This window comes from Sorex araneus, chromosome 2 (assembly GCF_027595985.1).
Source record: "Sorex araneus isolate mSorAra2 chromosome 2, mSorAra2.pri, whole genome shotgun sequence".
NCBI classification, from domain to species: Eukaryota; Metazoa; Chordata; class Mammalia; order Eulipotyphla; family Soricidae; genus Sorex; species Sorex araneus.
In genome coordinates, this window is record NC_073303.1 from 154,988,557 (window position 1) to 155,013,005 (window position 24,449).

The following is a 24,449-nucleotide window of genomic DNA, read 5'->3' on the forward strand; positions in this document are numbered from 1 at the left end:
GAAAGATGGCTTTAGCAATGACAAAGGCACGATGTGCTTGGATTTGAGCTTCTAGAAGGGCATGGATTTTTGCATCTAAGCTCTAGATTAAAATCAACAAATTCACAAGAGAGGTAACAAAAACTTTAGTCCCAGCCTCTAGTTTGAATAAAAACAGGGTGATTTTGCCTGTGAGGATGGTACTCTGCATGAAGCTGATTTGGGATTAGCTCATGTTAGCCATATTCTCCTCTGTAATACATGGAGCATGTTGCTAGGTGATTTGACAGAGGAAACAGAGGACTGATTGATGAGTCTAGTGACTCTTAAGCGACTACAATATATACATGCATAGAACGAAAGCCTCCCTGTCACAGCTGCTGTTCGCTTCACAAAAAGAGATCCAAAGTAGATTCATAGTTTTTTAAAATTGAAAATCCCTATATGCTCTGCCAACACTTTCTTTTATCATGAGCTGTACTGCTCAGTTTTGGGGGACTTGGTGGGCCCTGCAGTTTCTAGTATAAAACACAATTTCTGCGAGTGTGTTGCTTGTCTATTTAAATCCCCCCTGGCTCTGAGCCTGGAATGCAAATTCTGTTTCTGAGAATCACTTTGTTTTTAGCAGCATTCAAAATAGGAGGGGGTTAAGGGCTCTGATGGTAGGCAGGGTGTAAGTTTGTTTTTACAATCATAGAAATCCTCTGTATTTCAGAGAAACTTACACATTTTCATAAATTAGACAAACGGACTTTTCTAAGATTGCTCCATGTCATATTTAAACAAAAGGATATCTTGAGAACTTGTCAAAATGGTTCTTCTAAAATGAAACAATATGGACTTATTTTTTTTCAGTCTTCTTTTCTGCTATTTTACAATATGCAAACTGTGATACAGTAAAAATGAAACCTGACAGATGTGACTAGGAGGCAACCCAGGCATATAGGTGGAGGGAAGTTGAAACTGTTGGGGCTATTGATACTGAAACAATGCATGCCAGAAACTGGTATGAGCATATTTGTAAATCCCACTGTCTTAATGAAATAATTTAGTAACAAATAATTTTCTTTAAAGAAACATGGCAACAATAAACCAATACACATGATTTGCAGGGCTATATAAATTAATAGCTATTCCTACTATGGTACACTCTTCACAATTTCTTACATTTGCAACATCATGGTTCATAGCTCAATAATAAAGATTTTGGTTGTTTCTTTAGAAAAAATGTCTCAAGCAGAGCACCACACAGTCACTTAATAATAACAAAGTGAAATATAAAAAACAAAAGAAAAGGGGGCATTGGCAGGTATAGAGTACGGTTTATCTAGGGTGTTTAAAAGAAGTTGTATGGTTGGCATGTACTTGGTTCTTGGTTTGATTAATAAAGTTATTAAGAAGCGTGGATAATTTCTGGAGAGCAACTTATAAGCTGGAAGGTAACCAACTGAAATATGTAATATGTCTTCACAGGTTCTTCTGGAGAACAAAGATTTCCTTTCATAGTGTAAGTGCTCTTTGAATTTGTGACCTGAGTCCAGGAAGCTTTGAAGTCCATGTTAATATTTAAGGGGTAGTCCTATTTAGTTATACAGGCTATTTATTACAAGAGAAAGGGGAAAAAAATCCTGATTACTTGGTTTGGTAGGAAGGCTTCCTGAGTTTTTTTCTTCTTTATTTACTTTAACTTCTACTGGCTGCCAAATTATCACAGAGGAAAAGAAACATCGGAAAGTGAGATTTTCTTTCCTAGTTAAAAAGACTGATGCCCTCAACCTTCTGTGACCTATTTTTCTCTTTGTAGTTTCTCAAATATTATAATGTTACAGGTGGGACATTTTATTTGAACGTTAAAAGATAAAATGCCATAATTAGAATTTCTCAAGTCATTCATTTACATAGCAATTTTCACAGTAACACTGACTATATATTATCATTAGGCAAAGTAACCTTACCATAATGGCTATGATAATTATTCCAAGTTTCTTCTAGAGTCTTCTCTTTTGGCAACACTACTACATTTTCCCCTTGGTGCATTCCACTTACACACTTAGTGGGTGGTGAACTTCTTTAAAACAGGGCAATTTCTTAACCAACTGTCCACTTTGAAGATGTAGATCAATAAGCATTTTACTAATGGCCAGAATGTGTATGTGTACGTGTGTGTGTGTGTGTGTGTGTGTGTGTTGTGTGTTTACTTCTAAGTATGTAGAAAGCTTGGCTCTTTAGGTTACAAATGTTTGTTTTTATGTCTTTTGTACATCAAGATGGCAATTTGATCTGGTACATTTTAACAGACACAGATATATGTACGCTTGAGGTATGTGGATATATGTATGCATTATGCATCTCTGCATATATCATAGAACACTTAATTGTACACGTCAGTGACAGTGATAAATCACACGCCAGTTTTCATCAGTAGCACTTCATTTCAGAGGATATTTTCACAAAACAAAACAACAGAGAATATTCTTTTCATTCCCTGCAGCACAATTCCTATTTGAATTTCAGGTTTTTTTATTTTCCTTGCTGACAGCGTGCATGAACAGAATGAAGAACTCTAATAACTCCTCTTATAGAGATGCCCGCTGCGGAGACACTACAGAGAGTTCAGTTTTCTTTCTGAAGACACTTTCTAGTATCAGCCATCAATCCCACTTAGCAGTTATACTGCAGACTACTTACTGAACACCTTCACGACTGTAGGCGCCTCAAACACGTTGTCCTCAGTTACAAGCATGCACACAAATCTCTTTTCATCACCGATCCTTGCATTACTGATAGATAAAGTGTAGTTTTCTGAGAGGCTCAATCTGTCTTTGTATTCTGGCACATCGTCGTACTGCACACTTTTCTTTGTAGAGGATCTGAAGGCAATAAATACTGGGGACCCATCAGGCTTCTCCTAAAAATCAAAACAAGATGTTTCAGGATTACATGCAAAATTGGAAAGTTTTCTTGGTGATATTTTGACAACAATGTTTTTGTTTTGAGGCCATACCCGGTGGTATGGACTGGAGCGATAGCACAGAGGGTAGGGCATTATCTTGCACATGGCAGGCCCGGGTTCGATTCCTCTGTCCCTCCCAGAGAGCTTGGCAAGCTACCGAGAGTATTCCGCCCACATGGCAGAGCCTGGCAAGCTACCTGTGGTGTATTCGATATGCCAAAAACAGTGACAACAAGTCTCACAATGGAAACATCACTGGTACCTGCTAGAGCAAATCATTGAACAAAGGAATGACAGTGCTACAGTGCTCAGGGATTAATCACGTATCTTCCCTCAAGAATCACTCTTGGTGGGCTTGGGGGGGGCACATGAGACTTTGGGGATCAAACCCGGGTCAGCCACATGCAAGGCAAGAGAGCCCTACCTGCTGTACATCCTTTCTGCCCCATACAATAGCATGGTTTTAAGTATTTAGGATTATGAACCTCACATATATCTTCAGTCACAGCGAACTGCTCTTTAAGAAAAGCTGTAATTTCAAAGTACATGTATTTTTCATAAAAATGTATGAAAATAAAATCCCAGAGTTCTTGGTACAGGAACTTTTCATACATCTGGAAAACAGAACTGGCATCTGCCTTGATATTGACAGCAGCTGGCTTTATGTCTAATACTTTTTAAAAAGTGGAAGCAAACATATAAGTGTATAAAGTAATAGCTAAGTAGTATAGTGAGTACCCACATGTACTTGCAGACACTTTGTTTATAAATCCTGGACAATTGCTTTTATAATCATTATTTTAATTCACATGCATGTAAATGTCTGTATCTTTCAATTTTAGCCCAAACTGACATAACTGACCTTTACACATAACAAAGTTTAATGAGTCTTCATGGAGCAATAGTATTTGTCCTTGTGAAACAATTGTGTCCATTAAGCAACAGAAATCAAATTAATCATGACTGTGCATAATTTTGCTCTTTGAGTCATAAAACTTAGCTCAAAGCCTTTACATATAAAAATTTACTGTTAAAATAAAATGTAATCTGGCATCTACAGCTATGTCTATATAGCAGTGAGACATATAATTCATTTCTTTCTCTTCCTCTATAAAAGTTCCCGTACCCAATAAGCTAATTATTTGTTTAATTCAGTTTTATATCCTTTGTTTGAGTTTAGACACACCTGGCTGTTCTTGGGGGCTTGCTCATTGTTCTGCATTCAGAGGCTATTCCTGACAGTGCTAAAGGTGTCAGATGTAATTCTTAGGATCAAATCTGGGTCAGCTGCATGCAAAGTAAATGCAATACCTACTGTAACTTTCTCTAAGCGCCTCAAAAAGCAATTAAATCTAAAATAGGGTCCAAATACACTTCTACCTACCTCGTAAGTTCACAAAGAAAATAATCATAAACATTTTAATAGAAAATTTTAAGATACAATGGGGAACTGTGTTTTAAAAAGACATGCATTTGTATTTTAAAAAGACATGTTCTGCCGCACCATATATTGCAGCCTACTTCTCTGGGAGAACCTGGCAAACTACCGGAAGTTTCCTACCCACATGGGAGAGCCTCGCAAGGTCCCCATAGTATATTAATATGCCAAGGCCAGTAACAAGCTGGGTCTCATTCCCCTGACCCTGAAAGAGCCTCCAATGTGGCATCCTTGGGAAGGACAAGTAGAGAGAGGCTTCTAGAATCTCAGGGCTAGGATGAATGTATACGTTACTGAGACAGCTCAAGAAATTCAATGATCAACATGATGATGGTGATGATGTGATGATGATGTATTTGTTACTATATTGGACCACATCTGTGTCCCCAAAAATTTATATGGATAGGTAACACCCAGGGTGAGTTCAGATGTTCTTAAGTTTAGATAGCCATGGTGATTGACATTTTGATGGGATTAATACACATCTAGAAAATGTACTAACCTGAGAGGAGCACATGTGCGCTCTCTCTCTCTCTCTCTTTCTCTCTCTCTCTCTCACATACACACACACACACACACACACACACACACACACACGTAGAGTTAGTTGGCATTACAGCAAAAAGGTGGCTATATGCAAACTAGGAAGCATGCTTTCCAGTACCCTAATGTTGAAATCCCTAGTCTCCAGATCTCTGAGAAAATAAGATCTGTGGTTTAAACAGTTCATGGTGTTTGTTATACCAGCCCAAGCTGACTAAGTCAATTACTTATATCAGTCTTGGAGTCCAAAGTTTTAGTTTACCCTAGATTACAAAACTCAGAATACTAAGCAAGAGATGACCAGAGAGCATAAAGAAGAATGAAGGGATGGACTGGAAATAACACAAGGACTGTTGTGAAGTGTCTTGGACACTTGGGTCTAATTTGATTAATCTCTAAATAAAAACCATTTTACCACTGTAAAAAAGAGTGGGTGGAGACTGTGGAGACTGCACTTTGCATCTAGGAGGCCCAGTTTCAATCATTTACACTGCACGGTTATCCTAGCACCACCAGGAGTGATCCCCAAACACCCAACCAGAAGTACACCCTGAGGACTGCCATGAATGATGACCCACATTTAAAAGAAGAAGATAAGTAAGAAAGTGTTTAGTTAAACAGTTAGTATATATACGTAAGACTTAATCGAAATAAAATAATAAACTGTACCAAATACCAAAGTTTCATTTGGCTGAGTACATAAATACATGAATATTATCCTCAGATTTCTTTTCCCTAAATCATCCCTTCATTAAGAGAAATGTTAAACTAGTACCTTAAATTTTCACATTAACTTTTGCAGTAAATAACAGTTATTAACTTTGATCACTCAGTAAAATACCAGATACGTTTTGGGGGATTTCCATGCATTAATTAATGATTATAACAATGCAATAGATAATTATAATTTTAGCTCATTTATAGGTTAGACCAGGGAAACAGGTTGGTAACACAACTTGTCTGAGGTTCTGGCACAAGTAAACTCAGGCCTGGAGCTCAGCATCTCGGTTTCTTTCTGAGTTCACTGTAGATGGCAAATAGAGGCCTCTTCTAACCAAGCGCCAAGGCTAATGATGGCGAAGGAAGCAGGGTATAGGGAGTACAAAGGAGCAAGGTCTCTGCTCACATGCAGATTAGCATTTCAAAAGGGAAAATATTTGTATCATTTCAATTTTTCTAAACCTTTCATTTGTCTTTCGGATTAAATTAGAACATGTCTATTACAAATCACTAATATATATATATTAATTTTTATTGAATCACAGATAGTTACAAGCTTTCATGTTTGGGTTACAATCACACAATGATCAAACACCCATCCCTCCACCAGTGCACATTTCCCACCACCAATATCCCCAGAATCCCCTCTTTCCCACCCTCCCCCTGCTTCTACGGCAGACAATATTCCCCATACTCACTCTCTATTTTTAGAGCACATGATAAAATACATATATTCTATCAGTTTAGAGCACAGGGTACATTATATATATTGTATCAGTTTACTATTCAAGGATTTTATTTAATTAATAATTTCAAACCTACTATTACTATTACACTACTACCATCCAGTAAAAATTATTTTCCCAAAATGTCTGTGATCACAAAAGTTTTTGACTATGTATATTCTTTGACAACACTTTGACAATACATTTGACTCAGCATGTGAATTACCTAGTAGTCAGCAAGACCTTTGGAATTTGAGGTGTGTTAATAGACTCTGTCCTCTCAGGCCTAATCATCACATCTGCACTTTTTTGTAGGGAACCAGAAATAGTTCTGAATTACCCAATGCAAGATGAATAATAGGAAAGAGCACAGAGAAGTGCAATGTTACTTCATATTCTACCACTCCCCTCACATCAGTCACACGTGCTGAGCACAGCTTGGAAGCCCTCTAGTCACAGCAGCTTAAGTCTTCATGCAATCACTGTTGTCAAATACTTGGTAGTCCAACATAAATGGACTGGAGCAATAGCACAGCGGGTAGGGCGTTTGCCTGGCAGATGGCTGACCCGGGTTTGATTTCTCTGTCCCTCTCGGAGAGCCCGGAAAGCTACCGAGAGAATATCCTGCCCTCACAGCAGAGCCTGGCAAGCTACCTGTTGCATATTCGATATGCCAAAAACAGTAACAACAAGTGTCACAATAGAGACATTACTAGTGCCCGCTTGAGCGAATCGATGAACAACAGGACAACAGTGCTACAGTGCTAACATAAATTAGATCACGCAAGAGTAATAATACAATATGGAAGGTCATCTCATTTTATATCTAAGAAAATGGGACCTATGTTATCTATAGGTCTATTCTGCCAATCTGATTTCAAAGCCTTACAGTATGAAAAATTGTGCTAGCTGACCCCAGTAGTGTAATCTTAAGTTCATTCCCCACACTGAGGTCTGAAAACTGCTCAGCTCTTCCAGATATTTATTTGAAGAGGGAAGTTGTGAGTTGAATAAAAACCTAAGAAATGAATGTTACCAGTCTAATTAGTGGGATATAAAGAAACATAATGATAGAATAAATAATGAATGTTCACAGGCAATGGAATGGCCAGAATGATAGTACAGTGGGTAGGGAATTTGCCTTGCACATGGCCGACCTCGATTCAATTCCTGGCATCCCAATGGACCTGTGAGCATCACCAGGAGTAATTCCTGAGTGCAGAGATCCGAGTAACCCCTGAGCATCACAGGGTGTGACCCCAAAAGCCAACAAAATATTCAAAGACAATGGAACAAAGAGAATTGGTCTTCACTAGGAAGCATACCAAACCCCAAATAGTAACAGTATTGTAAAGCATAATGCCAAAATTAAAAAAAAAAAGCCTCTCCTTGAAGCATATAAATGGTTGGTAGGGGAAAGGAATTGATGAAGGGAAGTGGACATTGGTGAAGGGATTAGTGCTCAAACATTGTACACCTGAAAAACAATCATGAGTAACTTTTTAATTCAGTGACCAAATAAAAATTTTTAAGAAAAAAAAGGAAGGACATTATACCAATGTTTTATGAAATGAATCCTTGGTCATTATAATACATGTGGCACTGTCGTCTTGTTGTCATCAATTTGCTCGAGTGGGCAGCAGTAACGTCTCCATTGTGAGACTTGTTACTGTTTTTGGCATATCAAATACGCCACGGGTAGCTTGCCAGGGTCTGCCATGCGGGCGGGAGAGCACAGCGGGTAGAGTGTTTGCCTTGCACACAGCCAACCTGGGTTCAATTCCTCTGTCCCTCTCAGAGAGCCGGAAAGCTACCGAGAGTATCCCACCCACATGGCAGAGCCTGGCAAGCTATATATTCAATATGCCAAAAACAGTAACAAGTCTGTAATACATGAATAAGTACAATCTTTTAGAACTCTTACAACAAAGAAGTTTTTCCAAAATGATTTTATCGTGTCCTTTTCCTATTCAAATATATATTTTTAAAATATTTATAGGAATTAGGAAAATGTCACTAGGTTCAATAATACATAAAAAAGTTTGCAAACTATCACATGTTCCCTGTGATCCAAAACTTGAAAATGTGTCAACAGACACTATTCACTGGTTTTGGTAATTAAATTGAGACATTTTCCAATAACAGTTATCTAGCTATGTCATAGCCAATTTACCAGGATGTACTCTCTAGATTCAGATCCACTTGTATCTTGAAGACAGAATTTTTGCTATGATCTTTGAGAAATTGATAAAACCGATAAGGTAATGTATGAAAAGTATCTACCACACTAAACATAAGGTCCTGAGATTAAATATAAGGAATACGTTTCTAAAGTTCACAAATTCAAATGAATATTGGGGCATTCTGGCTACCGGAGCAGATGAGGGAAAGATTGTCCTCATTCACTGAGTTCTGTTCTAAATTTCCCTGATTTTTTTTGAATTTCTGGATGCTTCACTGCCCCAAACACTTCAAATCTTTCAGGTCAAATCTTCCAAACTAATATGATGAGGTATACACATATATATTTCTTGATCCTATTTTAATGTAGTCATTTCCTTATAGAATTATTCTTTTGACATTTAATGCATTAATTTCACCTTCCAACATTTGTGCCCACAGTTGCATACTGCCATGTTTTCATATAAAGTTTACATTTATTCACATAAGAAACTTTCTTTCAAAACTTCAGAAAATCAGACAAATCTATGGTAAGTCACACTTACATATTTCCACTTGCCAAACATGAGATTCTGAGGTACATCTAGTCGGCAAGGCAAGATAATGGTATCTCCGTATACTGAATTTACAGTGTACAATCCAAGACCTTTAGAAAAAAAGAAAAATATTTTTAGTGTGTTCCTAAAACAGCAAATAACCTCAGTTCAATATATATGACTTTTTAAAAAAATTTTATTAGAGAATCACTGTGATGTATAGTTATAAACTTATGAACTTTTGTGTTTGCATTTCACTCATACAGTGATTGTTTACCCATCCCTCCACCAGTGCCCATTCACCTCCACCAATGATCCCAGTATCCCTCCCACAGCCCTCACCCCATCCCCCACCACCCTTTAAGGCAGATTATTTAATATTTCATAATAATTATCACATATTCTATTTCTAAAACTGATTCTCATTTTCTCACCACAAAGACACTTAATTCATGATGATATATTTTTTCTCAAGCTCTCCTCTTTCAGAGTTCTAACCAGAATCTCTATTTTATAAAAAAAATTGTACTGATACATGGCTTAAGGAAGGTAATCTTTATACTTTTATCTTCAATGACATATACAAAAAGTATAAACCTAGAACACCTTTTCTATATAGTTATTAGCCACTCTTATAAATTATCTGCCAAGTCTTGGAATGTCACATGATCCAAATTTATAGAAACCAAATTTTATTAGGAAATAGATTATCAATATATTCCAAAGGAACATAGTAGAACCTGAAAGTGTATTCTATCGTCCAGCGTCCATATAGATGACATTTTCACTATATTTTAGAGAAATATAAGACTAAACAAAGATTAAATATCTAAAATTTCAAAGCTACCTTCAAGCTACCGAGAGTATCTCGCCAGCTCGGTTGAGCCTGGCAAGCTACCCGTGGCGTATTCGATATGCCAAAAACAGTAACAACAAGTCTCACAATGAAAACATCACTGGTGCCCACTAGAGCAAGTCGATGAGCAACGGGATGACAGTGACAGTGACAGTGACCTTAAAATAAATTTATTTTTAAGCATGAATCTTTGTTAAATTAATCTCTCATAATAAACTTAGAAACTATTAAAACATCATTCAAAGGGACATATGAACACCATTATTCACTGCATCACTTCACACAACAGCTAATATAGGAGTTAATATAGGTGTCTAATAATGGTGAACAATAATTAAGGTGTGATGTATACATCATACATATACATAACTATATGTATATGTATATGCATATACAGATACTGTCACTGTTATCCCGTTGCTCATCGATTTGCTCAAGCGGGCACCAGTAACGTCTCCATTGTGAGACTTGTTGTTACTGTTTTTGGCATATTGAATACGCCATGGGTAGCTTGCCAGGCTCGGCCGTGGAGGCAGGATACTCTGGGTAGCTTTCTGGGCTCTCCAAGAGGGGCGGAGGAATCGAACCCAGGTTGGCATGTGGAAGGCAAATGCCCTATCACTGTGCTATCGCTCCAGCCCATTACAGATAATCAAATACAACGCAGCAGCAAGAAGGATGAAATGCAATTCACTGCAACTTGGATGGAAGTTTACAATATAATGTTTGGTAAACTAAGTTAAAAGAAAGACAAATTCTGGACAGTCTCACTTTTCTGTGATAATTAAAATACGAGGACAAGGGAATGCAAGATATCAAGGAGGGGATACCTAGATTATAGAACTGAGGACAGGAAAGTGAAAAATTGTAGGAAGACATAAGAAGAGGTAGACATGGGGTAATAGGTGCAAGAGACAGGGGCTCAAACATCAAACACTTTGGAGGGACAGATGTGTAGGTTATCTATTTAAATAACCCCCTGAACCAACAAAACAGAAAGCATTTGATCCAAATCACAATAGCTAAACTTGAAACAGCCTAGGGAGTGGGAGGTGCCCTGGGGACATTGGTGGAGAGTAGGTGACATTATGGTGGGATTGGTGTTGGAAAATTTATTAAGAGGTATGTACAAATTAAAAAATTGCCAAAATTGTACATGTATGTATGCTATTCTATTCAGATCTAGTTAGACTCATGAAGCTTGAAAACATTGGCATTTACCTTGAGAAATTTGCAGGAAGTCTAATTTTGTATGCTTTGTTTATAATTATCTTTAATATTAAATATCATCACAATTAAATAGCTATTAAGATACGTCATAATTGGATTTGGACTGGAAAGGGCTTTTTACTGTAAAAAGGGTATTTAAAAAACTGTCCACAAGGTGGTGCTGGTGTGCAAAACTAAAATAAGCTGAGCCACATAAAACCATTTTGGGGGGAATTGGTGAAAAAATAATGAGAACAGGGTGGGTACTCTCTGTCACTATTACCCATCAAATATAACACATTAAATTTTTATGCCGCCATAAAAACTAATCTATAAAAGAAGAAGAAAGGTAATAAGATATATATTTTTAAATTCTCTCCATTGAGGAATCAGCTTTGTCTGAAAACACTTTTGCCCCAGTGAACAAAGAACACAAATGCCATGTAAATATGGCGCATGTCCACAAGATTTCAGCACTTTTAACCTTGTTAAGAGAAAGACTTCAACTAAAAGCTGTAAGAATTTATTTTTCATTTTTCATTCGGGATAAGAGATCTATTAAAATAGTGTATGTGGTGGAAGGTTGATGTTGGAACATTATATGGCTGAAACCTGACCTTGATTAGCTTTGTAACTCTGTTTTTTTTTTGTTTGTTTGCTTTTTTCTTTTTGGGTCACACCCAGCGATGCTCAGGGGTTACTCCTGGTTCTGCACTCAGGAATTACTCCTGGCAGAGCTTGGGGGACCATATGGGATGCCGGGGATCGAACCCGGGTAGGCCGCGTGCAAGGCAAACGCCCTACCCGCTGTGCTATGGCTCCGGCCCCTAGCTTTGTAACTCTATATATCAAGATGACTCAATAAAAAACAAAGATTAAAAAAATAGTATGTGTTCAACATTCTGGTGAAAAACTGCCTCAGTAATTTTAAATGTTTAATATTTCCATGTTCTAACTTTAATTTCTTTTAACTTAAAACCACTGAAGAACATAAAATGGAAATATTTTTTGAACTTTTTTTAGTCCTGTTAAAATCAAAAAACACAAAGGGTTTAATATGTGGTTATAGACTTGCAAACTAATGAGAATTAAGAAATTGCTGTATTTCACAATGCAGTACTTGTTTTCCACAGTAATTTGGCTCTCGATGTGGAACTTTTACCATGCATTTTAAGATCTGTTAATGCATTAGATAGGGGCAATTATGTCAAGTCAAGAAACCTATATTGTGGTTTAATATTTTGGTTTTATCAGTATGAATCAAGGGTGTAAGTAGGCGATAATTCTAAATGATAGGAATTGACACCTTCAATTAAGATAGAACCTACTACCTCTAATTATTGCCTATCATTATTAAAAGCACACCCCCTTTCTGACAATTGATGGTGTTCCCATCCATAGCTGGTCAAGGGATAAAAACAGTCTAAAAAGTTCAGGTATAAACAGAGAGAATACTTGATGAAAATTCCTCTTCCAAAGCTTTTAATTATTTGCTCTTTTTTAGAGGCTATTATCTCTTTCCCCTAGAACTCTAATGTGATATATGCACACCAAATTTCATTATCATTTTTTAACCTATATAGATTTCAAGTACTCAGTATTTGCATAATAAAAGCAGATTACAAAGGGGAAGCAGACATATAAGTCCTCGTATCCCCAAGATCAATGATGAACATTGAAAATGCATCTAATAAGATGATCTGTGGAGTTCTTTCCATTTTTGGCCATCAGATTAACATTTTTTGCTACTGGAGGAGGAGTAGATAACAATGGAAGCTTGAGGATTTTAATTCCAACTATAAACAGCTAAACCTGTCATTTATTGTCTTCAGTATGTAGGGGGTGTACTTTCTCCTTAAGTGGTACTCTGTTTTGAAAAGAAACAAAATAAAGCACACATTTTTTGAGTTCATGGGTGAAACTGCAAGAGAAAACATTCCTCTCTTTCTGTCAAAAGAAATTAAGAATCATTTGTGCTCTTATTTGGGAATACTTTTGTTAACTGCTTTTCATGTGTGTAATGACCTCAAGAAAAAAGGTTGTATAAATACTTGAAAATTTATGAATGTGCTTTTCAATGACAATTCAAGATCCAAGTATGCTAGGACAGAACACTTCAGAGGATAATTAACATAAGTAAAATAAATCAGGTGACAAGAGCGATGGCAGGAGGTGAAAGGCAAATGCCTAGAGACTGAAGCACTAATCCACAAACTGAGGACAGAGTGAATGATAATCAACTAGATGGCATTAAGAGCCACATTCATGATGCTTTTATAAATAATTTTTAGGTTTGCTGTAATCATCAATTTTCCCTCTTCTGATAAGAGTATAATGACTCCAGGCTCATCTGATAGAAAAACTAAAGGTGTTCACTGGTGGGAGAGCTAATATCTCTAACTACCTTGGGATAAAGCGGCTTCAAAGACTAGTGTGATTTGGTAATGAATTGGCATCCTGATTTCTACAGCTGTCTCAGCCTTTGACTTGAAGTGCCAAAGTACCTATCAACACAGATGAATCTGTTTATATTTTTAATAGAAGCAAGAGACTTTTATCTTTGAATTGCCAAGCTGAAATCTAATTGAGCTTACAAAATTTCCCTGCAAATTTCTCCCTGTAATATCAGTTGGTTAAATTATTCATGGCTTTGTAGCCCAGTGATTAATGAGTACCGTTGCATACACTATATCTCTGTAACTAAGAATATATTGTAAGATACTTAATTAACTTATTTTTAAAAGTCTATAAAGTCCCCCTTCCTTTCTCATTTCTTGTTGATGAGATGACCGGGAGTTACATGCTTGGTTCTGGTGGTCGAATACTTGTGGTTCTCGTGGAAGAGGAGGAAGGGGTTTACATCATAAAGATGTGGTGCTTGCATACACCTGTGTGCTAGAGCTCATACACTGTCGTGGCACTGAAGGCCTCAGAGAAGATTCATCAGAATACCCAGAGCACACGAGCAACAGCAGGAATAAAAATCACAGACTCACACATGCGATTCAGGTGCTTACATTTAGGCACCCAGGAAATGCCAGGTGTCCAAATGTTCAAACTTAGTTTGAAAACTTCTCAATTAACTGTATTCTCCAAATATAAGGTGTTAGTACGAATTATTCTATTTATGGTGCTATCAAAGAAAAATGATATAAGAAATATAAAGATTTTTATACCTGAAAAGTATTTGTGTAATTATATGATTCTTTTAAAATAAAGAGCTATATTCATATTTTAAACACCCAAATACCAAATGAACAAACAAAAAAAGATAATTCACCAGAACTGCAATGAAAGAACAGAGTATTAAAAATTTCTTGACCAAATATTTCCAACATAGAACCTCAATCAAGTGATCAGAATACACAAGCTAGGTAGAATTACACATTTTATCTAGCAAAAAATGTAAAAGGCACTAAACGCAGACTGATAAAATTCTGAAGTTAGGTAAACTAACCTAGCTATAATTGTAATAATAAAAAGTATAATGATTTGGGTCATATTGGTACGATACTTTATTATATAAATAAAAAATATCAAGTTCAGAATAATATTCTCTTTGTTTAGCAAACACTCAGCTATTTATAAGGGTCTTTTGGGGGGTAGAGGGCTGTTGACCACTCCCAACTGTGCTCAGGGCGTACTCCTGGCTCTGTGCTCAGTCCTGGCTATGCCTTAGGGGACTGTATGTGAGGTTAGGGAAATAACCTGGTTTGACTGCATCTAAGGCAGTACAACTTTGGCCCCACGTTGTTTTGTTTTTCAAAATTGAAAAGAATACTTAAATTTTTGTTTTACTTTAGGCAATGTTATTGCAGTAGGTACTATGGGAGAGTTCATTATAACTGGCTCTGAGTTTAAACATAAAATAAGCAAATTCCAGTTCTATGAAAAGTTATTTAAGCAAATAGCTATAACAAGAAGCATATCCTTTAAAATTACTTTCCTATTTATTTCACTAATTTTTGACAGATAAAAATGCTGCTGTCTCAATTTAATGTATTACTGAATTAAGTAAGATATACAGAACTTTAATTAAAATAAGTAAACACTTTGCAATATTAGTTTACTGTAGTGTTTCTCAAATCCACTGACATTTTGGGCTGAAGCATTCCTTATTATCGGGGAGCTGTTTGAGCATGTCTTATGCTTGCCTATTTCAGTTCAAAAATGTCTATCACACTTCCCCATTCCAGTTAAGCTAGGAAAGTCTCAGATATAACCAAGTCCCCTGTGACGCAATATCGTCCATTTAGCTCATCACTGCTAGCTGAGGAGCACTGGTTTAGATCGACAGCTACCAACTTTTTTTTTCTATTTTATTTTCAATAAAATAGTGCTTTGTAATAAAATGATATTTATTGTAAAATAAAATCTTAGTGTATGACAAGATAATCACTGAATATGACTGTGAGAGCAGAAATGGCATGTAATAATGCCTTGTTATTTTAAAATTTGTTTTTCACGGTAAACTCATATATTAAACTATAATAGGACCATTAATTACTGACTTTGGGAATTTGAGGTTCAATATCTTACACACACAAAAATCTGTTTTAGCAAATTCCATTTATCATGTTTAAATATGATCAAATATCCTATTTGATATTTGATCACAGTCTATTAACAAATTGGGCAAAAATTAAAAATTATCTCCAAATCTTTTAATTTTATGGTTCAATGACATAAAGTCAATTTTTTATTGAGTGTGGGGGCACACCCAGTGGTGCTCAGAGCTTATTCTTTGAGCTTTCTCAAGGGACTATATGTGAAGACTGGTATGAAACTGGGGTTGGCCACATAAGAGACACATGCCCTTCCCACTGTACTTTCACATGAGCCCCAACATGAAGATATCTTGTCTCAAAAGTAGTTTCAGACTTTAATTGCATTAATGGAAATTTTTCGGGTCTGCTAGTTTGTACAAGGCTTGGAGCATACTCTTGGCATGCAACAGACCTGGCTCAATCCCTGGCACCACATGGTTCTTCAACATTTCAAGATGCAACTTTTGGGGAGCCCCTAGAACCACCTTTGTGTCCTGGGTTATCCTTGACAACAAAGGACACAAGCTGCAGTGCATCCTCAGGTCCTCATACTGAGTCAATGACCCCAGCAGGCTGAGAATCCCTGGTAAGGGTCTAGTGTCTCCTTAACCCCACATATGAGGTCCCATCCCACCAAAGAAAAGATAAGAGTTTTGTCAAGGTTTTGTGATTTATAATAAATGAGGGGTCAATGAGATAGTACAGTGGGTAAGGCTATTGTCTTGCATGAGGGCAAACTAGGTTTGATCCTGGTACACCATAAGGTCTCTTGTCCCCAGAGCACCACAAGGCGTGATCCCTGAGTGCAGAGCCAGGAGAAAGCACCGAGCACTGCAAGGTGTGACACCCCATACACACACCAAATTGTGCATAATATAAGATGTCATGCAACATATAATTAATAAAAAGTAGGGTCAGATAGATTATACAGGGTGAATGTACTGGAGACATTCAACCCTACTTCAGTCATCAGCATCATATATAGTTCCCTGAGCACTGCCAGGAGTGATCCCTGAGCACAGAGAAAGGTATAAGCCCTGAGCACTATGGACTGTGGCCCAAACCCCCTCCTCAAAGTATATGTGGTTCCTCTGTATATGTTAGTGTGTGTGTGTGTGTGTGTGTGTGTGTGTGTGTTTTGCAAGTAATCTTGCATGGATTATAGATGGTAAGATATAGATAGGTAGGTAGATAGATATAGATATAAAAACTACTTTAAACAATGGAGAAAAGAATATTTCTACCCTCTGTGTTTTCAGTTTATCTTTAACTTTGTTGCGATCTTAAACTTGAAGTACAACTGTCTTTGTTCATAAGTAACTTTCTGAATTGTATTTCATTAGTATTATATAATGTAGGTCTAGTATAGAATGCCTAAAAATTTGAGTAATAGTGATGTTTATTCTTCATAATTCCCCACATTTTCAGAAAGGAAATTGGGGCTGGAGCAATAGCACAGCGGGTAGAACGTTTGCCTTGCACGCAGCCGACCCGGGTTCGAATCCCAGCATCCCATATGGTTCCCTGAGCATCGCCAGGGGTGATTCCTGAGTGCATGAGCCAGGAGTGACCCCTGTGCATCGTCGGGTGTGACCCAAAAAGAAAAAAAAAAGAAAGGAAATACACGATATGTTTGAGCTAAATCCTTATGTTCTGGTGGAGTGACATTTGAGGTAAAATAAAGACCTTAATACATTTTAAAAACTACTACTTAGAATGACATTTTAAGATACCTGCCTCTTTACTTCCATGTTTGGCATATTAACATGTTTAAATAGTTACCATTTTAGCAAACTATAGGTTAATGTAACAATTATGTCATAAAGAAAAGTTTTGCAAAAGCACTACAATTTTTTTAAATATACTATTAATATTCACATTATTGCAGTGAAGTGACTTTAACTTGCCATTTCCTCATAGATGTTTATACTATAAGAATGAAATGATATATGAGTCTGGATAAATCAGAATTAATCCCAATCTGTTTGGGATTTTCCACTCTCTACTGCACTGTTAGCATTGTTCCATAGGTCCATCTGCTCTATTTAAATTTCTACAAGGTCTCTCTTAAAAGTGATCTACTTAGACATTCAATCATGAATCACATATTTACTGAACATCTACCACAGGCAAACTGCTGATATTATTTGTGTATCTAATGGATATTAGATATTCAAAACACTTAGATATAAAATACCAAAGTCCTTTCCCTCAGGTAAAATGATGGAATTTTTATGATCTGCCAAACAGATAAACTAAGTGAGGTGAGAATGCAGAGAAAGGATTTCCCACTAGGATCTCAATTAAGGATATTGTTGAAGGACTCTTGAATTGAACAACAAATAAATGTTTTTCTGAATAGAGAGATAACAAGGTAGTTTAGCAGTTTGACACAGCCAGAGACTATGTAAAAAAACTGAATGCTCCTTAAATTTTTCTCTACTGACAAATTCATTTTTCAACCCTAGTAATTTTTTTTTTTATTTTAATGAATCACCATGAGATACAGTTACAGACTTACAAATTTGTATGATTACGTTTCGGTCATACAATGTTCAAGTACCTATCCTTCCACCTTGCCCATTCTGCATCACCAATCAGCCTAGTAATTTTTACAGAGTAAACCTTTGATAGCTAAAATGGACAGTTTTCTCAAATATATACCTACACATAAAATTTTCCTTTTCAAATCCGATAGATATCTCTACTTTTTTTTTCATCAACTTTGCCATTTGGATTCCTTTTAGACCTTCTTTTAAATCACAAGCAAAAACTTCATTTAGAATTTATTTTGTGAACCCATTTTATTTTTAAAAGATGTATCATGAATTTTGAGAAAAAATTCAACAGCTGCTCGTCCCAGACAGGAGTTTAAAATGAGGCCCCCATAGCCATGCCATCAGACTCCGTGCCAGGCTGTTTTCACTTGGGGCACCCCAGGCGGGTGCAGGTGAGAACCCTCCCCACCCCAAGGGACCTAGCCCTGCCAGCCGACCCAATCGCTGCCATGCTCCAGGCCACTTTTTGGACCGCAAAGAGACCGCGTGTGACACATTATAAGACACTTCCTATTATTATGAAATAATTTCATAATTACCATGCCATATTTGATGGAGTTCAGTCAATAGGCAACAAATTATAGAGCAATATATATACGTACGTATATATGTATGTATATATATATACATAGACACATATGTATGTATATATACACATACATACATAAATATATATACACACACATATATATGTACACAAACACATATATGCCTCTCAGAGAGCCCAGCAAGCTACCAAGCGTATCCCACCCACATGGGCAGAGCCCGGCAAGCTACCAGGGCTCTATTCAATATGCCAAAAACAGTAACGACAAGTCTCCTTCCCCTGACTCTGAAAGAGACTCCAATTGTTGGGAAAGATGAGTAAGGAGAGGCTGCTAAAATCTCAGGGCTGGGAGGAATAGAGACCTTACTGGTGACCACTTGAGTAAATCGACTAACAATGAGATGACAGTGACAGAGATACAGTGATACAGTAATACATTATTTAAATCAGCAAATATGCATATTCATCTGTGCCTAATTCTTTGATGATTTCTTAATCTGGAGTCTGTTTAGTGTATTTAGGAACAATTAAAAGTAACTTTAAATTCTTCCAAACTGACATAATTAAACATTTGTTTTATAAAAAGATAAATCATTAATTCCATCAGATTGTCAAATGTAACCCTGAGTAAAACAAAAAATGCATAAATTTAACTTTAAATTAAATAAAACTTATGTAAGTGCACTCTGCTGTTATCTATTAAATTTGGAAATCGCTAACACCCTTTGATCTAGTAATTCCTTCCTGAGAATCTATCCAACAAAAGTTTTTCACAATGCACAATTATGCACAAAGAAAATACAGCTTTATTTTGAACAATAAATAACTGGAGAAATAAGTGCTCACTTATATGGGAATAATAAAGTATATAATAAGACAATGACCTACACAAACTCAGTGAAAAGAAATGAAAGTTAAATATACTATGCACACAATCCTATTTATAATCTTCAAAAAAATACTCATTCATTCCCTATCAAGTGCTTATTCTGTTCCAGTTGGGGTGTGGAATCAGAAGTGATTTAAAATTAACTGCTCTCATGTAATTTAAACTTTCAGTATACAATTAAATGTTCTGATACATATTCATGTATTTAAAAATTTATTTTTTAATGGAGGGGGGAATCATTAGTTTAATTTCTCCACTAAGCTACAAGCTATTTGAAGGAAAGCCAACATTTTTCTCACTTTGAGCTCTTTTGCTTCATCATGAATGTTGCAGTAATAATAGGCAAAGCTATCAATATCAGTAATAATGGGTAAAGTGATTATCAACTGAACTGTATTGAAAGAAGCTCCAGAACATCATATTCTGAGAGTCTATAGTCTTTGAATCCCAGAAAACCACACACAATCCTTTAAATTAATAAGGATACAGCAAAGTTGTGATGGCAGTAGTTGATTCGAAATAAGTATCTAAAATTGACTGCAAAAAGCGATATTTTGCTTTAAAAATCATTTAACTGGAATATGATACGCATTCAAAATTGTATAGATTTAGACTTAGTTTCCAATGTCATTAAACACACCAGGCTTTAAGGTTTCTCTGGCCACTCTCCTCATATTCTTTGTTCAGATCATGAAACTGGGATTTCCACACATTTGTCCCACAAGAGACTCTGTGTTACTGAGTCATCATTCCTCAGTGACAGGTGTTTGACTAGGTGATGGGGTCTATGCCAATATGCCATGACACTGGTCCTTTCAGGGAGATAAACTTCAATAAAATCATTTAAAAGCATGACATGCCTTTTTAATGATTTTAAGAATAGAGACTATGGAGCCCCTCCCCGCCCCCTGCCCGCCGCGGCTCGGGGCTTCTCCTGAAGCCCCTGCCTGGCACCTTTCCGCCGCCGCCGTCGGATCCTGACCAATCTCCATCCTGCAGGTAAACAGGCAATCCCTTGGAGAGCCTGCCTCAGCGTGGAGAAGCCCCCCTCCCCGCCCCCTGCCCGCTGCGGCTCGGGGCTTCTCCTGAAGCCCCTGCCTGGCACCTTTCCGCCGCCGCCGTCCAATCCTGACCAATCCCCACTCTGCTGCTTAGGGGCGTGTCCTCATCTCAGGGGGCGTGGCCTAAAAAGTGGGCGTGGCCTCTTTCCAGAGCGGCCAACGCTAACGCGGCCGCAGTTATTTTTTTTTTTTTTAACATTCCATGCCTTCTCCTTTGGCCACAATTGATAGAATTCATTCTATCTGTGTCTTAGTGGGCGTGGTCTAAAGTGGGCGTGGCCTCCTCTCAGAGCGGCCAACGCTAACGCGGCCGCAGTTATTCTTTGCTACCTCAGCTCAATCCGTACTGTGGATTCCTTTGAAAACTCACTTTTGCGATCTCAAACATTTACGCAAAATAGCCATTAGCTTAGGCTGACAGTAGAAAAGCTATCAGTGAATAAGGGAAGTTTAGCACAATCAGAGCCCCTTCTTCCCACAAAAACGAAGAGGAATAAATAACTACAAGGTTCCAACTCTGCACTTCCGTGACAATATGAAGAAACAGCGAAAATCCCCTCCACCAAGAGAGGGAGAACAAAAGATACTAGAAACCTCAAAAGAGTCTCCCAACATCTACGACCTCTCAGATAAACAATTCAGAGAGGAAATATGGAGGAGAGTCGACCTACTCCAAGCAACTATGGAACAGACATCCAATAAATTAAGGGAGGAGATGAATCAAGCGCTGGAACGGTCTACCAAGAAAATACAGGAAGAAATGAGAGCAGAAATTTCAAACCTTCGAACCGAAGTCTCACAAATAAAGCAATCGGTAGATGAAATAAAAATCTCACTAGATGCCCTCAACAGCAGAATGACTACAGCCGAAGACAGAATCAGCGAGCTTGAGGATGAGCTGCAGAAAGCTTACAGACAGCAACAAATAATGGCCAAAGACCTCAAAATGGCTATAGAGCGAATCAGAGCCCTGGGGGATGACTTCAAGAGGAACAACATAAGAATCATTGGAGTACCAGAACCACAGGGAAGTAACCCCAATGAAAAAAACATAGTCAAAGACATCATCACCAAGAAATTCCCAGAGCTGGAGAAGGCAGGCGTCCAGATACAAGAAGTCCGAAGAGTGCCAGCAAAAAGAGACCCAAATAAAAAGACTCCAAGGCATATCATAGTCAGAATGGCGGATGCTGTAGATAGAGACACAATTCTACAAGTAGCAAGGTCAAAGAGGGAAATCACATACAAAGGAGCACCCCTCAGATTTACGGCCGATCTGTCAGAAGAAACCCTCCGAGCCCGAAGACAATGGTGGGACATAGTGAAAAAACTCAACGAAATGAATGCCTCACCAAGAATACTTTATCCAGCTAAACTCTCACTCAAACTCGAAGGAACCATACACTATTTCTCGGATAAACAACAGCTCAGGAACTTCATAGACTCAAAACCAATCTTGAAAGAAGGTCTAAAGGGGCTACTGTAAGACAAGGAGGAGCCCCATAAGAACAACAAATCCCACAGAAAGATGACACAAAACCACATCACAATAATCTCTCTCAATGTCAATGGCCTAAATGCACCTATCAAAAGACACAGAGTGGCTAAATGGATCCGGAAATTAAACCCAACATTCTGTTGCCTGCAAGAAACACACCTGAACAAACAGAGTAAACATAGACTCAAAGTCAAAGGATGGAAAACAATCCTCCAAGCAAACAACCCCCTTAAAAAAGCTGGAGTGGCCATCCTGGTATCCGACAACATAGATTTCAGGATGAAAAAGATCAAAAGGGACAGCGAAGGTCATTTTCTGTTTATCAAGGGATATATACAACAGGAAGAAATCACACTCTTAAACGTATATGCTCCTAACAAACGACCGGCTAAATATTTAAAACGACTCCTAACAGACTTCAAAGAGGACATCACTAACAGCACAATTGTAGTCGGAGACTTCAATATGGCCTTATCACCTCTAGATAGATCCACAAGAACAAAACTCAACAAGGAAACACTGACTCTGAATGAAGAAATTGAAGAGAGAGGCCTAATAGACCTATACAGGGCCTTACACCCCAAAAAGAAAGAATACACATTCTTTTCCAGTGCACATGGAACATTTTCAAAAATAGACCATGTACTGGGCCCCAGAACATACCTCAATAGAATCGGAAAAATAGAAATTGTATCAACCATCTTTTCAGACCACGATGCGCTGAAGATAGAAGCTAACCACCCACAAATACGGAAAATCAAATCAAACACCTGGAAATTAAACAATTCCATGTTAAACAATGAGTGGGTCAAGAAGGAAATCAAGGAAGAAATCAAAAGATACTTAGAAACAAATGAGAATGAAGACACGAGCTACCAAAACCTATGGGACGCAGCTAAAGCCGTGTTAAGGGGAAAATTTATAGCTCTCCAAGCATTCCTCAGGAAGGAAGAAAGGATCCACATAGATAGCTTGACTTCACGACTCAAGACCCTAGAAAAGGACCAGAGAAAGGACCCCAAACCAGACCGAAGGAAAGAAATAATAAAAATTAGAGCAGAAATTAATGACATCGAAACCAAAAAAACAATCCGAAAGATCAATGAAACAAAGAGTTGGTTCTTTGAGAAAATAAATAAGATTGATAAACCGCTAGCAAGTCTCACAAAGAAAGAAAGAGAGAAAACTCTAATAAATCGAATCAGAAATGAAAAGGGGGACATCATAACAGAAACCAGTGAGATTCAAAAGATCATTAGAGACTACTTTGAAAGTCTTTACGAAGCTTCTGCACCGCAAGAGATACAGTGACCAGAATCCAAAGACTATCCACAGAATGGGAAAGGATATTTACACAATACCCATCAGATAAGGGGTTGATATCAATGGTATATAAAGCACTGGTTGAACTCTACAAGAAGAAAACATCCAACCCCATCAAAAAATGGGGCGAAGAAATGAACAGAAACTTTACCAAGGAAGAAATACGAATGGCCAAAAGGCACATGAAAAAGTGCTCTGCATCACTAATCATCAGAGAGATGCAGATCAAAACAACTTTGAGATACCACCTCATACCACAGAGACTAGCACACATCCAAAAGAACAAAAGCAACCGCTGTTGGAGAGGATGTGGGGAGAAAGGGACCCTTCTTCACTGCTGGTGGGAATGCCGACTGGTTCAGCCCTTCTGGAAAACAATATGGACGACTCTCAAAAAATTAGATATTGAATTCCCATTTGACCCAGCAATACCACTGCTGGGAATATATCCCAGAGAGGCAAAAAAGTACAATCGAAATGGCATCTGCACATGTATGTTCATCGCAGCACTGTTTACAATAGCCAGAATCTGGAAAAAACCCGAATGCCCCAGAACGGATGACTGGTTGAGGAAACTTTGGTACATCTATACAATGGAATACTATGCAGCTGTTAGAAAAAAGGAGGTCAAGAATTTTGTAGTCAAGTGGATGGGCATGAAAAGTTTCATGCTGAGTGAAATGAGTCAGAAAGAGAGAGACAGACATAGAAAGATTGCACTCATCTATGGTACATAGAATAACAGAGTGGGAGACTAACACCCAAGAACTGTAGAAATAAGTACCAGGAGGTTGACTCCATGGCTTCGAGGCTGGCCTCACGTTCCGGGGAAAGGTCAACTCAGAGAAGCGATCACCAACTACATTGTAGTCGAAGGCCATGTGGG

At 37.6% G+C, this 24,449-nt stretch overlaps 1 protein-coding gene across 3 annotated transcripts in view; it reads right to left on the reverse strand.

Moving 5' to 3' along the window:
- Positions 1-24,449, reverse strand: part of ALCAM (activated leukocyte cell adhesion molecule) — a 221,970-nt gene that overhangs the window by 54,057 nt on the left and 143,464 nt on the right. For all 3 annotated transcript variants that reach the window (XM_004606735.3, XM_055127139.1, XM_004606736.2), the window contains exons 2-3: positions 9,085-9,185; positions 2,668-2,887 (exon numbers count right to left, since the gene is read on the reverse strand). In XM_004606735.3, the coding sequence (XP_004606792.2) occupies positions 2,668-2,887; positions 9,085-9,185 (321 nt within the window). The remainder of the gene's footprint in view (positions 1-2,667; positions 2,888-9,084; positions 9,186-24,449) is intronic.